A 17,983-nucleotide genomic window follows, 5' to 3' on the forward strand; every position below is an offset into this window, starting at 1 on the left:
CTGGAACAAAATTTAAAATACTATTGTAACTCTCTCCAAAAAAGGAGAACCACTATTCTCTATTTGCTTTTTATTATCTTCAGTATTTTTACAGTTTACTATATTTGTATTCCTAGTCAGTGTATATATAGTTTTCCTGTGTTTGAACTGTGTCCAAAATTATGATTTTGGTTTCAACTAGATTAATAAAGCTTATTTTTACCTCTGTGGTTAGAGCATGTCATCTGTTTATCTGTTGTATTAGGGATGGTCATTTGGGTTGTGTGTAGTTGAGATGTTGTGAATAAGACCTGTGAACATTTTTGTATTTGTCTTGTTTTGCTCCTGCTAAGAATGGAAGGCTGGGTCCTGGGTTTACGTGTGTCTTACTTTATCAGGAAGAACCTAGTATTTTATTTATTTCTCCTTCTCCTCCTCCTCTTCTTCATTTTCTCCTCTTCTTCCTCTTCTTTTTTCCTTCTCCTCCTCTTCTCCTTTTATTTTACTTCTCCTATTTCTCCTCCTCTTCCTCTACTCTTTCTCCTCTCCCTCCTCCTCCTCTTTTTTCTATTTCTCTTTTCATCCATCTTCCTCTTCTCTTCCTCCTTTCCCTTTTCCTTCTTTTTTTCCTCCTCTTCCTCTATGTCCTCCTCCTCTCTTTTTATCCATGTATCAATTTTGGCACCATGTTTTACAATACTGTTACTGAAGGAATATCAGCTTTATTATTCGTCTTTTTATTTTCTGGTCTTTGTGGGTAAGGCTCTTTGTATCTACTCTAAAGAAGATACCATCTATAACCTCTTCAATAGCTCCATTTTTCCTTCAAAATTTTTATAAAGTTAATAAAAACTCATAGTATCTTTACCTTATAGTGTAATAATTCTAAATTTCTTTTTTAGCTTTTAGTGCTTTATTTCTCTTCAGTTTATTATTTTTATGACATCTATTTATTAACCTGTTCAGTTTATTTATTTTTTTTTTGGAAGATAGTCTTCATTGATCTGAAGTATACATGTTTTAAACTTTGCTGGTCTCTCTTTATTGAAATTCATCTAGCATTAGTTTCTGTTTCTGCGATTGATTTCTTTTTCCTTCTTTCTTACTTAGTGTTGAGGTTATGCATATCAGGGTTTTAGTTTCTAGTCTCTCTTTGAGCAAGATAATTCTTTACTCTTTGGTCTTTTAATTTCTCCCTTGCTTGGAGTATCAGTTTTATCTCCACACAGTTCTGGAAAACTTGAATGAAGTCCCGTATTGTTCTGCTTTCTAAGAGATACAGGAATTCGGCAGATACAGCCAGAGAGCCCATAAGTGGTATGATTTAGCTATTACTGATGGTTTATGCATTTGCTTGTCATTGATATCCAAATTACCTGGAAAAAATTGTAACTATAGGTAGAGGGTGGGTAGACTACTTGGTGGCTGTTTGCTGCTCCTTACAACTTTCTCCTTTGTTTTCTTCTCCTTGTAGTTATTAGGAATAACCCCAGCTAAGATCCCCTGGCCCATAGAATACTTTCAGTCCTTGTAGGTCTTGAGAGCACACTTCCAATGTTCCTGTTTGCTTCCACACCAGAACTCTACCCAGGCTTCTGTGTTTCTGGTTAATTTCTTATTCATTGAGATGTGTCTCTTGTTTTGATCATTCTCCTATCCACGGCTGTGATGTGATTTTTTTCTCTTTCTTTTTTTTTCCTTTTTCTTTTTTTTGTTTTTTGGGCCACAGCTGGCAACTTTCATGGGTTACTCTGGCTCTGTGCTCAGAAATCACTCCTAGCGGGGCGATACGGGATGCAGGCTGTGAACAAGGGTGGAGGGAGGACATTGGTGGTGGGAATGCCCCGATTCAATGTCACTATGTACCTGAAATACTACTCTGATTACAAATCTGTAAACCATTTTGGTCAAAATAAAAATTATTAATAATAATAAAAAAGAAATTACCCCTAGCAAGGTTGGGGGGCCATATGGGATACCAGGAACCAAACCCAGGTTCATCCCGGGTTGGCTGCATGTAGGCAAACACCCTACTACGGTACAATTGCTCTGGCACCAATCATATGATTTTTATCTTAACTTTATTGATGTAGTGTTTTTGTTAATTGTTTTGTGTATTTTGAATCATCCTTGCATCCCACTAGATTGAATCCCACTAAGTGAACCTCGCTAGATTGTGATATCGGAGTTTATTTTTTATTGTCGAATTTGGTTTGCTAAGATTTTGGTGAAGATTTTTACATCAAGGTTCATCAAGGAGATTGTTCTGAATTTTATTTTTAGAAGTGTTTGTCTTTTTTGGGGGGAGGGGATATCTTTGTAATGTTAGCTTCATAGAAGGTTCTAGAAAGGATTCTTGTTTCTCTGATAGTCTGGAAGAAAATAAGGATAAACAGCAGTAAATCTTCTCTAGGGGTTCATAAACTTATCAGTTAACCCATTTTGACCAGGTCTTTTATTTATGAGGAAATTATAAAATACTGTTTCAGTTTTCTTGCTTGTCATGTCATTAAGATTTTGGGAAATTACATGTTTCTAGAAATGTGTCCTTCCCCCCCCCCCCAAATTCTCCAGTTTAATGTAGTAGAATTGTTTATAGTAAGCTCTCATGATGTCTTGGTTTTCTGAGTGTTCTATTGTAGTTTAGCCCCTTCATTTTAATCTTTGTTGTTGCTGTTGTTGTTTTTTGGACCACACCCGATGATGCTCAGGCGTTACTCCTGGCTATGTGCTCAGAAATCGTTCCTGGCTTGATGGACCGTATGGGACACTGGGGATCGAATCAAGGTCCATCCTGGATCAGCTGCATGCAAGGCAAATGCCTTACCGCTGTGCTATCACTCCGGTTCCAACCTTTTTTGAGCACTTTCTTTATTTTACCTTGTGAATCTAGTGAAGATTCTTTGTGTATTCTTTTTTGTTGTTTGTTTTTAGGTCACTCCAATGGTGCTTAGGATTTACTCCTGGCTTTGTGCTCAGGAATCACTACTAGTGGATTTGGGGCACAATATATGGTGCTGGAGTTCAAACCTGGGCTGACTGTGTGCAAAACAAACACCCTACCCACTATATTATGGCTCTGACCTTATCTTGTTTATTCAAGCTACTGGTTTCATAAAGTCTTTGTATTGATTTCTTTGTCTCTATATCATTGATTTTTGCTATGGTTGTTATTATTTTATTTCTTCAGCTAGTGTTTGGGTTCATTTGTTATTGGTTCTTCAGATATTTAAGATGTATGTTTAGATAGTCAATTTTATCTTTATCTTCTTTTTTAATGTAGATAGACCCTCTGAGTATGGCTTTTGCTATGTCTCATATATTTGTAAAACTTGTTTTCATTATTTTTAGTCTCAAGGAATCTTTTTATTGCTTCTTTGATTTCCTCTTTAGTCAAGCTGTTATGTAGCAGCATGCTGTTCAGTCTCCAGATATCAAAGTTTCTTCATAGCTTCTTTTTATGGATAATTTCTATCTCTGTGGCACTGTGGACTGATCGATGCTTGTTAAGACTTTTGTGTTTGTGAATTTATATAGGTTTGACTTACGTTCTAATATATGATTTATCCTGGAGAATGTTTAATGTGCATGAGTGAAGAATATGTATTAAACTATTTGAGTATGGAAGCCTCCTGTATATATCTATTAATCCCAATTTTCTAGTTACTCTTTTTTTAGGGCTCTAGTGTCTTTGAACAGTTTATCTAGTTGATACATTCAGTAGTGACAGTGGAGTGTTGAAGTCTCCCTATATTATACTTAAGTATTTCAATCCATGTGCTTCTTTGTGTGTGTGTGTGTGTGTGTGTGTGTGTGTGTGTGTGTGTGTGTGAGAAAGCCTTATAAACCTTGTTGACCCTACATTTAGTGTTTATTAGAATATGTACTTCTTCATCTATTGTTTTCTTAACCATAAGTAGTGTCCATTCCTATTTCTAATTACTTTCTTTAGCTTGAATGCTATTTAGTCTGATATAAGTATGATGTTGTGGCTCTTTTTATTTACTATTAGCTAGTATAGTTGTTTTCTATCTGTTCACTCTGTCCTGTTCTGTATTTTTAGATGTATTTCCTATAAGTAGTAAATGGATGGATTTTGTTTCTTGATTCACTCTGCTACTCTATTTTTGATGGAAGAATTTAGTCCATTAATATTTGTGGCTATTTTTGATATAAAAAACTGCTGACCAGTTTTGAATTTGTTATTTTACTATTTGGCTGCTTCTAGCTATTTGGCTTATTTAAGTGGTCGTTCAGCATTTAATTCAGGGATGATTTAGTTATAGCAAGTGTTGTTAGGTTTTGTTTGTCTGAGAATGTTTTATTCCCCTCCAATCTCCATCTAAATGAGAGCTTTGCAGGATAGTGGGCTCTAGGTTGAAATCATGTTTTCAGTCATTAATTTGATATATTAGTTTACTTTTTCTTTGAGTCTCCTAAATCTGTATAGCATCCTCCAGAGAGTGGAGGGAGTTCTCAGTAATTATCTCTCCCACCACTTGTTCTTCCCCATTTTCTTTTTCCTCTCCTTTTAGTATTCCTATAATTCAAAGATAGTTATTCTTGCTGTTATTCATTAAGTACCATATATACTTGAGTATAAGCCGAGTTTTTCCAGCCAAATTTTGTGCCAAAAACCCCTAATGTGTCTTATACTCGGGTCATACAGGTTATTTGATTCTGTGCACAAGCACATAGTCTCCAGTAGTCTTCTGCCAACAGCTGGAGGAGGTGGTGCTTCAGCTCAGACTTTTGGACTGAGCTGAAGAGGCCACTGAACTATTTAACCCACAATATTTTGTGCGTTGTATGAGACCGACAGCAGTGATGATGATATCTGTGAATTCAGTGATGATGACAATGTGTATGCTGATACCCTTATATGGGATATAGCTGAAGCTCTGTTGGGACATACAGATGAGGAGGAGGAGGAGGAACCCAGTTTTGAAGGATTTTAACCTTTGTGATTTAGTCTATCTGTTAAGCTATGGTTTTCTGCAGAGTATTTAAAGTTTTAAAGTTATTGTTGCTAGTTTACAGTTTTTCTTTAGCAATGAATATTAAAAATGTTTAACTTACTGATTTCTCAATTATTGTAATTGTTTTGGGTATATATTTTTATTTTTGAAATTTACCAGTGGCTGCTGCATTTTCGACCTCAGCTTATACTCAAGTCACTAATTTCCCAGTTTTTAGGGTAAAATTTTAGGGGGGGGGGGCAGTTTATACTAGAGTATATATGGTAGCTTGCATTCTCTTTCCTTCTTTTGCTGCTCTCTCTCTCTCTCTCTCTCTCTCTCTCTCTCTCTCTTTTTCTTTTGCCACTTCCTTATCAGTCCTGGATTGTATTTTGTTTTCCAGTTTTTCTATATGGCTCTCCACAAGTGCAATTTTGCTACAGCTTTTGTTATGTTCTTCACTAGCTCCTTCAGTTCAGTTCTTATGGAACCTGTCATCCTCTGAATCAATGCTTTGGTTGAATTTTATTCTTATGATTTTGCTTGTCAGTGCTTGCTTAATTTCTGTTGCCATTTTAGTGAGTGCTGATTTGAGGTCCTCATTGGCCAGGCTCAAGTGTTTGATTAATTTGAGGACTTGTCCCTGTCCATCCTGAGTCCCTTTGTTTTCTCATTGTTCTTCAAGTTTTATGAATTTTAATGGTGGAATTTAGATCCCCAGTTAGTTAAGATCTAATCTGCTCAGTTGTTTAGAGGGCTACTGATATGGTACCTCTGTAGTTCAGATAATTTTCTTTACCATGTAATGCTATTTGAGATTGATAAGGGGATATTCAACTAGTTACTCCATTTAGTTAACTAAGATGTATGAATGTATACTGTCCATGATTCAAGACTGTTGCACCCCACTGTCCTACTATGAGAGGTTTATATTTTGGGTTTTTGGGAATAAGAATTAACATCAGATGGTGTGACTTCCTGGTTTAGGGCGGGGCACTAAAGAAGACTCTAGGATTTCAGTCCCAAAATTGACTTTCTGGGGTAAGAGGGTGGGATTACAATGTCTTGGCTCTTGGAAGCATGTACCTGGGTTTTGGGAATTAGAATAGACATCAGGCAGCATAAATTCCTGATCTAGGGCCTGGGAACAGTAAGGTGGGCCTCAGAATTCTTTGCATGAGTCTATCTGATAGAGAGATAGACCCTCTCATCCATTCAGGCTCCTATCCTCTCTGTCATAATCCATTTTCATTCATCTATTGTCCTTACACAGAAACACACACACAACCCACACATATAAAGGAAATAAAAGTGCTTTATGTAGTTGATCTTATTTATTATCTGTCATAGGACTGGAACTAGGCATGCTTTTAGTAAAGATTATTTAGTGGTTATTATTGAGCAAGTAACATTAAAATGCTAGCAAATATATACAAGACTAATATTACATTTACTTTTATGTAATCTGTTTTCTTGGTTTTTGAAAATGCATGATTCCATTATTTTTTTATTTTATTCTTTATTCTTTAACTTTATTCCATTTTTCTTCATGTAATTTGATAATTGTGGTATAGTTTCTAAATATAATAAACCTATATTATTGCAGCCCTGGACGAAAGCGATCAGATGATGTTGTTTCCTTTATAAAATCTGAAGTACATCTTGCGATTCCTAATGTGGTAAATATTATTTTAATACTCAATTTAATACATTGGTTTTTTTTTGTTCTGATGTATTAAAGAAAGATAACTTTAAACATGAATTTTTGTTTAGAGCAATTCTGTGCCATTCTAAGGTTTTACTTCACACATAAAATTATGTCAATATCACCCGTTTGGAGGTAAGTTCAAATCCTTATCACAAATGCAAAATTTTAAGGCTGTATACTAAAGATATCAGACTAGAAATAACATAGGCTTACAACACAATGGGTCTTTATGCCTTTTTATGAATTTAATTCTAATACCTCCTCAGTTGCCTTCTATGCATCAGAAACTATTAGCTACACAGGATAGTGGAAATGCATTCTGTGACTGGTCAGGTACTTACAGCTCACGTTTCACTTAATGGTACATCTATGTAGTCTGAACATTCATAGGGTAATGCCTTTTATTATTTGGCATATTGCAGAGATTAGAATTTTGATAGTAATGCTGCTCTAGTTATTTTTTGCTTCATCGCCTACAAATTTTGTCTGAATTCAGCCATCCTTACAGGGAAAGTATGGCATTGCCTATATACTTTTTTGTTCACAAGGTTTTATAGAATAAGAAAATGATGCTAGAGAAAGCCTAAACTCTATCATACCTTAGCATCCCTCTCTTAAAAGCAGCCTCTTATTGGGACAGCTGAGGCTTATCTCACCAAGAGAAACAAGAAGAACAATTTATATGTGTGGCAGTACCAGGAGTGTGCTTCTTCTCCCTACAGGTGATGGTTCCTAGTTTGGATGATATTCAGCAAGCCATTAACCGTATGATTCAGTTAACCCTGGAGGTCAGCAGAGGTGTGGCTCACTGGGGGCAACAGCAGGTCAGGCACATCAAAGCTGCCATTAGTCCTAAGGACACTGATGCGACCTATCCAAGCACAGGAAAACCATTGAAGAGAGAAGACAGTAAGAATGCTCAAACGATCTCTATTGTTGGAATCTTAGAATGATAAGAATTAATAATAGGTCTTTTAGATTCTTTCTAAGTAATAGAACATGGGTTTAATATGTCAGGTCATGGCAACTATGACTTTGTATAGTCCTTTTAAATTAAGTTATACATTAATACATTTTAAATTCATTTATATGTTAATAAATAAGTTAATGCATATAATATTAAGTTTTGCAAAACAATTTCCACAATTCATTTTATCCATCTTTTATTTATTTTCATTTATTTATTCCAAATATAATAAGCAGATTATTTATTTCAAGTGTAATATGCAGATTTTCTTCCTAGACTTTGGTCATGAGGCACTATTCTATGATCATAAGCTTAGAATCAAATTCTTTTTTTTATTGTTATTGTAGTTGAGATAAAATGCTTTGAACAGTGTTACTGTATATGCTCTCCATGTCTCTGTGTTCAAAGTTACTCTGCCTCAAAGTGCCAAAGTATCTTCACTTTTGTCATTTAATTCCTGACCAATGTCTTCCTTTCCTGTGATTCTCCTCTCGCCATCAATTGGTAATCTCATGTCTGTAGTCAAATGGTTATAGAGAGGAGGTATTTTACACTCCCTTCCTTTAGTTCTTTTTTTGTTTGTTTGTTTTTGTTTTAGTTTTGGGCCACAGGCGGCATCAGGGGTTACTCCTGGCTCTATGCTCAGAAAACACTAGAGGTAGGCTTGAGTCATTATATGGGATGTTGTGGATTGAATTCGGGTCAGCTGCTTGCAAGGCATGCCCTACCTGCCATCCTATCACTCAGGCTCCCACTGCTTTGGTTCTTATATACCACACATGAGTGGGTCATCCTACATTTGTTCTTCTCCTACCAATTTATTTTGCAGAACATGACCACCTCTAGCTCCATCCAATTGGTAGCAAGGACAGGATCTCATCTTTTCCTATATCTGAATATCTTTTCTTTTATTACATTATGTATAAATTACAACACATTTTTTTTCATAAATTTTCTTTATTTTAGACGCTGTGGTTTACAAGTTGTTCATGATAGTTCTTTCTGACATTGAATATTTCTTTTTTTTATTTTAATGTTTATATATTTTTTTTATTTAAACACCTTGATTACATACATGATTGTGTTTGGGTTTCAGTCATAAAAGGAACACCACCCATCACCAGTGCAACATTCCCATCACCCAAGTCCCAAATCTCCCTCCTCCCCACCCAACCCCCGCCTGTACCCTAAACAGGCTCTACATTTCCCTCATACATTCTCAATATTAGGACAGTTCAAAATGGAGTTATTTCTCTAACTAAACTCATCACTCTTTGTGGTGAGCTTCCTGAGGTGAGCTGGAACTTCCAGCTCTTTTCTCTTTTGTGTCTGAAATTTATTATTGCAAGAATGTCTTTCATTTTTCTTAAAACCCATAGATGAGTGAGACCATTCTGCGTTTTTCTCTCTCTCTCTGACTTATTTCACTCAGCATAATAGATTCTGTGTACATCCATGTATAGGAAAATTTCATGACTTCATCCCTCCTGACAGCTGCATAATATTCCATTGTGTATATGTACCACAGTTTCTTTAGCCATTCGTCTGTTGAAGGGCATCTTGGTTGTTTCCAGAGTCTTGCTATGGTAAATAGTGCTGCAATGAATATAGGTGTAAGGAAGGGATTTTTGTATTGTATTTTTGTGTTCCTAGGGTATATTCCTAGGAGTGGTATAGCTGGATCGTATGGGAGCTCGATTTCCAGTTTTTGGAGGAATCTACATATCGCTTTCCATAAAGGTTGAACTAGACGGCATTCCCACCAGCAGTGGATAAGGGTTCCTTTCTCTCCACATCCCCGCCAGCACTGTTTGTTCTCATTCTTTGTGATGTGTGCCATTCTCTGTGGTGTGAGGTGGTATCTCATTGTTGTTTTGATTTGCATCTCTCTGATGATTAGTGATGTGGAGCATTTCTTCATGTGTCTTTTGGCCATTTGTATTTCTTCTTTGTCAAAGTGTCTGTTCATTTCTTCTCCCCATTTTTTGATGGGATTAGATGTTTTTTTCTTGTAAATTTCTGTCAGTGCCTTGTATATTTTGGAGATTAGCCCTTTGTCTGATGGGTATCGGGTGAATAGATTCTCCCACTCAGTGGGTGGCTCTTGTATCCTGGGCACTATTTCCTTTGAGGTGCAGAAGCTTCTCAACTTAATATATTCCCATCTGTTAATCTCTGTTTTCACTTGCTTGGAGAGTGCAGTTTCCTCCTTGAAGATGCCTGAAGTCTCAATGTCCTGGAGAGTTTTGCCTATGTGTTGTTCTATATATCTTATGGTTTGGGGTCGGATATCGAGGTCTTTAATCCATTTGGATTTTACCTTCGTACATGATGTTAGCTGGGGGTCTAAGTTCAATTTTTTGCAAGTGGCTAGCCAGTTGTGCCAACACCACTTGTTGAAGAGGCTTTCCTTGCTCCATTTAGGATTTCCTGCTCCTTTATCAAAAATTAGGTGATTGTATGTCTGGGGAACATTTTCTGAGTATTCCACCCTATTCCACTGATCTGAGGGTCTGTCCTTATTCCAATACCATGCTGTTTTGATAACTATTGCTTTGTAGTAAAGTTTAAAGTTGGGGAAAGTAATTCCTCCCATATTCTTTTTCCCAATGATTGCTTTAGCTATTCTAGGGTGTATATTGTTCCAAACAAATTTCAAAAGTGCCTGATCTACCTCTTTGAAGAATGTCATAGGTATCTTTAGAGGGATAGCGTTGAATCTGTATAACGCCTTGGGGAGTATTGCCATTTTGATGATGTTAATCCTGCCAATCCATGAGCAGGGTATGTGTTTCCATTTCCGCGTGTCCTCTCTTATTTCTTGGAGCAGAGTTTTATAGTTTTCTTTGTATAGGTCTTTCACATTTTTAGTCAAGTTGATTCCAAGATATTTGAGTTTGTGTGGCACTATTGTGAATGGGGTTGTTTTCTTAATGTCTATTTCTTCCTTATTACTATTGGTGTATAGAAAGGCCATTGATTTTTGTGTGTTAATTTTGTAGCCTGCCACCTTGCTATATGAGTCTATTGTTTCTAGAAGCTTTTTGGTAGAGTCTTTAGGGTTTTCTAAGTAGAGCATCATGTCATCTGCAAACAGTGAGAGCTTGACTTCTTCCTTTCCTATCTGGATTCCCTTGTTATCTTTTTCTTGCCTAATCGCTATAGCAAGTACTTCCAGTGCTATGTTGAATAGGAGTGGTGAGAGAGGACAGCCTTGTCTTGTGCCAGAATTTAGAGGGAAGGCTTTTAGTTTTTCTCCATTGAGGATACTATTTGCCACTGGCTTGTGGTAGATGGCCTTAACTATATTGAGAAAGGTTCCTTCCATTCCCATCTTGCTGAGAGTTTTGATCAAGAATGGGTGTTGGACCTTGTCAAATGCTTTCTCTGCATCTATTGATATAATCATGTGGTTTTTATTTTTCTTGTTGTTGATGTTGTGTATTATGTTGATAGACTTACGGATGTTAAACCATCCTTGCATTCCTGGGATGAAACCTACTTGATCGTAGTGGATGATCTTCTTAATGAGGTATTGAATCCTATTTGCCAGGATTTTGTTGAGGATCTTTGCATCTGCATTCATCAGCGATATTGGTCTGTAATTTTCTTTTTTCGTAGCATCTCTGTCTGGTTTAGGTATCAAGGTGATGTTGGCTTCATAAAAGCTATTTGGGAGTGTTTCCACTTGTTCAATTTCATGAAAGAGTCTTGCCAGGATTGGTAGTAGTTCCTCTTGGAAAGTTTGATAGAATTCATTAGTGAATCCATCTGGGCCTGGGCTTTTGTTTTTGGGCAGACTTTTGATTACCATTTTTATTTCATCAATGGTGATGGGGGTGTTTAGATATGCTACATCCTCTTCTTTCAACCGTGGAAGATTATAAGAGTCCAAGAATTTATCCATTTCTTCCAGGTTCTCATTTTTAGTGGCATAGAGTTTTTCAAAGTAGTTTCTGATTACCCTTTGAATCTCTGTCATATCAGTAGTGATCTCTCCTTTTTCATTCCTAATACGAGTTATCAAGTTTCTCTCTCTCTCTTTCTTTGTTAGGTTTGCCAGTGGTCTATCAATCTTGTTTATTTTTTCGAAGAACCAACTTCTGCTTTCGTTGATCTTTCGGATTGTTTTTTGGGTTTCCACTTCGTTGATTTCTGCTCTCAGCTTTGTTATTTCCTTCTGTCTTCCTATTTTTGGGTCCTTTTGTTGAGTACTTTCTAGTTCTATTAGCTGTGTCATTAAGCTACTCAGGTAAGCTCCTTCTTCCTTCCTGATGTGTGCTTGCAAAGCTATAAATTTTCCTCTCAGTACTGCTTTTGCTGTGTCCCATAAGTTCTGATAGTTTGTGTCTTTATTGTCATTTGTTTCCAGGAACCTTTTGATTTCCTTCTTGATTTCATCTCGGACCCACTGGTTATTGAGTATGAGGCTGTTTAACTTCCAGGTGTTAAAGTTTTTCTTCTGAGTCCCTTTGGAATTCACAAATAATTTCAGAGCCTTGTGGTCAGCGAAGGTAGTCTGCAAAATTTCTATCCTCTTGATCTTATGGAGGTATGTTTTATGTGCCAGCATGTAGTCTATCCTGGAGAATGTCCCATGTACATTGGAGAAGAATGTGTATCCAGGTTTCTGGGGATGGAGTGTCCTATATATATCCACTAGGCCTCTTTCTTCCATTTCTCTCCTCAGGTCTAGTATATTCTTGTTGGGTTTCAGTCTGGTTGACCTATCCAGTGTTGACAAAGCAGTGTTGAGGTCCCCCACAATTATTGTGTTGTTATTGATATTGTTTTTCAGATTTGTCAACAGTTGTTTTAAATATTTTGCTGGCCCCTCATTTGGTGCATATATGTTTAGGAGAGTTATTTCTTCCTGCTCTACATACCCCTTGATTAATATAAAATATCCATCTTTGTCCCTTACAACCTTCCTGAGTATAAAGTTTGCATTATCTGATATTAGTATGGCCACTCCAGCTTTTTTAGGGGTGTTGTTTGCTTGGATAACTTTTCTCCAGCCTTTTATTTTGAGTCTATGTTTGTTCTGACTATTCAGGTGCGTTTCTTGCAGGCAGCAGAAGGTTGGATTGAGTTTTTTGATCCATTTAGCCACTCTGTGTCTCTTAACTGGTGCATTTAGTCCATTGACGTTGAGAGAAAGAATTGTCCTGGGATTTAATGCCATCTTTATATCGAAATTTGGTGTGTCTTTTGGTCAGTCTTGTCTTAGATTAGGTCTTTCAGTTTTTCTCTTAAGACTGGTTTTGAGTCTGTAAAGTTTCTGAGCTGTTTTTTGTCTGTGAAACCATGTATTCTTCTGTCAAACCGGAAAGTGAGTTTTGCTGGGTACAGTATTCTAGGTGAAGCATTCATTTCATTCAGTCTTGTCACTATATCCCACCACTGCTTTCTGGCATTTAGTGTTTCTGGTGACAGGTCTGCTGTAAATCCCAAGGATGCTTGCTTGAATGTAATTTCCCCTTTTGATCTTGCTGTTTTCAGAATTCTGTCTCTATCTGTGGGATTTGTCATTGTGACTAGGATGTGTCTTGGGGTGGTTTTTCTTGGGTCTCTTTTGGTTGGTACTCTTCGAGCATGCAGGATTTGATCACATATATTCTTTAGCTCTGGGAGTTTCTCTTTAATGATGTTCTTGACCGTTGATTCTTCCTGGAAATTTTCTTCCTGGGTCTCTGGGACTCCAATGATTCTTAAGTTGTTTCTGTTGATCTTATCATAGACCTCTATTTTCATCTGTTCCCATTCTTTGACTAATTTTTCCATTGTCTGTTCATTTGTTTTAAGTTTTTTTTTCCAATCTCTCCTGTTGTATGGAATTGTTATGTATCTCATCTTCCACAGCACCAAGTCTATTCTCAGCTTCTGATACCCTGTCCCAGAGCTTATCCATTTTGTCATTCACTTCGTTTACTGATTTTTTCAGGCCTGTTATTTGACCTGTTATTTCAGTTTGGAGTTTTGTGATTTCTGTCTTCATATTTTCTTGATTCTTATTAGTGTTCTGTTCTATTCTATTCATGGTTTCTTTGAGTTCTTTGAGTATATTCCATATTGCTACTCTAAAGTCCTTATCTGAGAGATTGATTAGTTGGTTGGTCGTTAACTGGTCATCAGAATTGTCATCTTCATTCTCTATGTCTGATGCTGGCCTGCGTTGTTTCCCCATTGTCACACTTGTATTGTGGGTTTTTCTACGTGTTGTGTTGGTATTCATTGGTTTTATGATGCAGGCAACACACTTCTCTGGCTCCGCCCTTTCTGGATGGGCCGACTTGCCTTTAAGGTAGGGGAGTCCTCCATGGATGAAGCCTCACACAGGATCAAATCTTAGGCCCAAGCACGCAGCAAAGAAGACAGTCTGGAGAGAAATTCTTGCTTCTGTGATCCAGCACAGTTCTTAGTGTGGTTTTTTTCTTCTTGTGATGGTGTTCTTTTTTTAGAAAGAGCGCACGGCTGCGTAGCGAAGTGGAGCTAAGTGCCTTCTGGAGCCTCTTTTCAGCCCACTCTCAGGAGGTTCACACAACAGGATAGCAGAGAGACACACACAGGCAGCACTCACAGTTTTTCACAGTCGGGCCCCACTGGTCAGGCGTAGTTTTCACTCGCTCGCTGGGCAGCTTCAGAATGCTGTATTTTTGGGGTTCACTTCCCAGGACTCTGAGGAGAGTCACTGGCTCGCTGGGTAGCTTCCGAATGTAGTTTCTTTGGGGTTCGCTTCCCAGGGCTCTGAGGAGAGCTTCCAGAGTTCAGGAAAGACAGAGAAGGGTAGGACAGGGCTCCCTTCCGGTGCTCAGTTTCCTCAGAAGAAGCACAGCCGGGTGGAGACTCTGCAGGTAGAGCAATCAGCACTCTGCCTGGAAACCCCCACATCCAGCCATTTCTTACTCACTCACTGGCTCGCTGGGTAGCTCCCGAATGTAGTTTCTTTGGGGTTCGCTTCCCAGGGCTCTGAGGAGAGCTTCCAGAGTTCAGGAAAGACAGAGAAGAGTAGGACAGGGCTCCCTTCAGGTGCTCAGTTTCTGGTTCGCTGGGTAGCTTCCAAATGTAGTTTCTTTGGGGTTCGCTTCCCAGGGCTCTGAGGAGAGCTTCCAGAGTTCAGGAAAGACAGAGAAGGGTAGGACAGGGCTCCCTTCTGGTGCTCAGTTCCTCAGAAGGAGCACAGCCGGGTGGAGACTCTGCAGGTAGAGCAATCAGCACTCTGCCTGGAAACCCCCACATGCAGCCATTTCTCAGTCACTCACTGGCTCGCTGGGTAGCTCCCGAATGTAGTTTCTTTGGGGTTCGCTTCCCAGGGCTCTGAGGAGAGCTTCCAGAGTTCAGGAAAGACAGAGAAGGGTAGGACAGGGCTCCCTTCCGGTGCTCAGTTTCCTCAGAAGAAGCACAGCCCGGTGGAGACTCTGCAGGTAGAGCAATCAGCACTCTGCCTGGAAACCCCCACATGCAGCCATTTCTCACTCACTCCAAATTACAACACATTTTAATTGAAATACAAATTTTGAAGTTATTTATGGTTCATTTTCAGGTGTACAGTGTTCCAATTCTATTCATGTCACTCAAAACTTTTTAAAATGTACTAATATGTCATTGAGTAATTGGGTTATTGACAATCATAAAATTGTGCTGCAATGAATATAGATGTGCATTTATTTATTTTATCGTTTATATTTTTGTGCTTTTGGATATATGCAAAGGAATGGATTCTCTGGGTCATATTCAAGTTCTGTTTCTAACTTTTTTTTGGGGGGGGATCACACCCAGAAGCTCTCAGGTTACTCCTGGCTCTGCTCTGAGAAATCTCTCCTGCCAGGCTGAGGGGACCATATGAGATGCCGGGAATTTAACTGAGGTCTGTTCTGGGTTGACTGCATACAAGGCAAATTCCCTATCACTCTGGTATATCTCCAGTCCCATTTTTAGTTTTTGACAAGTTTCCAAACTGCGTTCCAGAGAGGCTGAGCCAGATGACATTCTTGTCAGTCATTGGTGAATGAGGTTTTCCTTCTCATTCAGTCCCCAAATACTGCTTGCAATTGCTTTTCATATAGGCCATTTGCACATATGAGATAGTTTTAAAAGTTTTAAAAATAACTGGGAGAGTTAAAGAAACCAAGATGGTTTCCCCCCCCCAAAGAAATATCTAAGAGAGCTCCAAGTCACCAACACAAAGAATGAATTGAATCGAAATTAAGTATAGAATTAAACCTATGTGGGCCTCACTGAGAAAAGCCGCAGGAGAATCTAGCTATTGTCTTTAAAATTGGAATTGTGACTAATTTTAGTGCCAAGAGACACGTCCCTAGCTAGAGAGGAGTGCTGACAGGCTTAAGGGAAGCCAAAAATCAGCACCTGGACTTAAAACTCAGTTATGACAAAAAAAATGGACAGGAGAAAAGTTATAAAGTGAGGAAAAGACTCACAACCCTCAGCAGCCAACCTGAAACCTGCTCTGAGTCTTAAAGCAGCAAGTAACCTGAGGACAAAATTCAAAGATGCTGGAGTAGCAGTAGGATAAGCAACTTTTGTCTTAGCCAGAGCCCCCACTCAAAAAATAAAGGCAATATTTCCCCCATATGAATGATCATATGCAGTGGAATGAAAGAATATTTTCTTTAGAGCCTAAGGAAAGCTGGTAACAGACCTACCTATGCCACTGTTTTGGTCATTTGGTTGGAGCTTGGGTATGTTCAAATTTAGGATGGGACCAGAGTTCATTCCAGGCAAATTTGAGTTTAATAATACAGACTTCAGGTTCAAGTCTGTGCAAATACCCTAATTAATAGCAGGCACTTTAGGATTATAGGTGTTGTAACACTGTCTTGCTCAAGGTTAGAGATATGGCTGATGCAGTCAGCTTTTGACCACAAGTTCTCAGCAACATTAAACTTGCTATAAGTTTTGTGCAATCACAAGTCTCTAGTGGACATCCAGGCAAACACAATCTCAAAACTAAAATATGGGCTTGATCTGGCAAACATGATATCATAATTGGATCTCTACCCTAAACCTTATATAACACTAGGTATAATGCAGAAGTGGAGGAATTCACCCTCATGAAAAGATAACAAGTCTTGAAATATCTTCAGATACACTAGAAGTTTACCTCATGAAGACTTATTTTGTTTGTTTGTTTTTGGGCCACACTCGGTGACGCTCAGGGGTTACTCCTGGCTGTGCGCTCAGAAGTCGCTCCTGGCTTGGGGGGACCATATGGGACGCGGGGGGGATCGTACCGTGGTCTGTCCTAGGCTAGCGCAGGCAAGGCAGGCACCTTACCTCTAGCGCCACCGTAACGGCCCCAAACCTCATGAAGACTTCTAAGCAACAGTTCTATTAATATCAAAAGAAAGGAAGAAATTAGTGGAAGAGACCACAATTAGGAAAAAGTTCTTAAAAGTGTTGAAAACCTTAGTAATAATAAATGGACAAGTTAAAGAGCACAGTTGCTGAGATAATGTTATGACATAAAGGACAAAGTAGAAAACAATAGTCATAAAGAAAAGAAAAAATAATAAATAAAAATCAACAACTGAGTTAGAGAGTTATGGAAAGCTTTAAGAGGAATAACATTTGCATATAGGGTTTCCAGATGGAAAAGAAAGAGAAATGGGAATAATTTCTGGTTAAATAATGTCCAAGAACTTCCCCAAGCCAGGTTGCTCAAAGTAAAACCCAATAGGTGATCAAAAAACCAAATTGTAATAAAAAAAAAGGCAAGAACTAAACAAAGAGATAGGCTTAAAAGCAGCATGTTAAAAGCAAAGGCACATAAAAAAGAATTCTCAAATGAAACGACAAGCAATGTGGAAATGTTATATCTTGTCATAAATGAAAAGACCCCCAAGCAAATATACACTACCCTGCTATTTAATCACTCAGACTTGAAGGAGTGATTAAAATAATTCCAGGAAACAGCATCTCAAGGCACCCATGGCTTCTAAATCAGCTCTGCAAGAAATACTAAATTGTCTTTTATAAGAAGCAAAAGACGAACACACACACACACACACACACACACACACACACACACACACACACACGGAGTAAGGCAGGCAATAAAGGACTCCCCCAAAAACCCGAGTTTTAATTGCTTTAAATTTTAAAAGGGAAGTAACTTAGAATTTCCTATATTCATTACAAATAGAGTCGAGCACCATAATCCTAAGAGAAAAATGAGGCTGCATCCAGCAATGCTAGGCAGATCATATAGTGACAGAGATCAACTAAGGTCAATTATATCTAAATCATGTGATCCCACCCATCTTCTCTTTGATTCTTCTTCTTCAAGCAGATTTTTTTATTAATTTACCATTGGTTTACAATAGTACAAAATGTCCAAAGTTCAGCTGAACA

General features: G+C 38.1%; 1 protein-coding gene across 1 annotated transcript in view; it reads left to right on the forward strand.

Moving 5' to 3' along the window:
• The window catches only part of DNAH8 (dynein axonemal heavy chain 8), a 406,635-nt gene that overhangs the window by 110,249 nt on the left and 278,403 nt on the right, over positions 1–17,983 (forward strand). Inside the window, 2 exon segments of the mRNA XM_049765310.1 lie at positions 6,544–6,616; positions 7,368–7,554. Of these exon segments, the coding sequence (XP_049621267.1) occupies positions 6,544–6,616; positions 7,368–7,554 (260 nt within the window).

Source organism: Suncus etruscus, chromosome 18 (assembly GCF_024139225.1).
Source record: "Suncus etruscus isolate mSunEtr1 chromosome 18, mSunEtr1.pri.cur, whole genome shotgun sequence".
NCBI lineage: Eukaryota > Metazoa > Chordata > Mammalia > Eulipotyphla > Soricidae > Suncus > Suncus etruscus.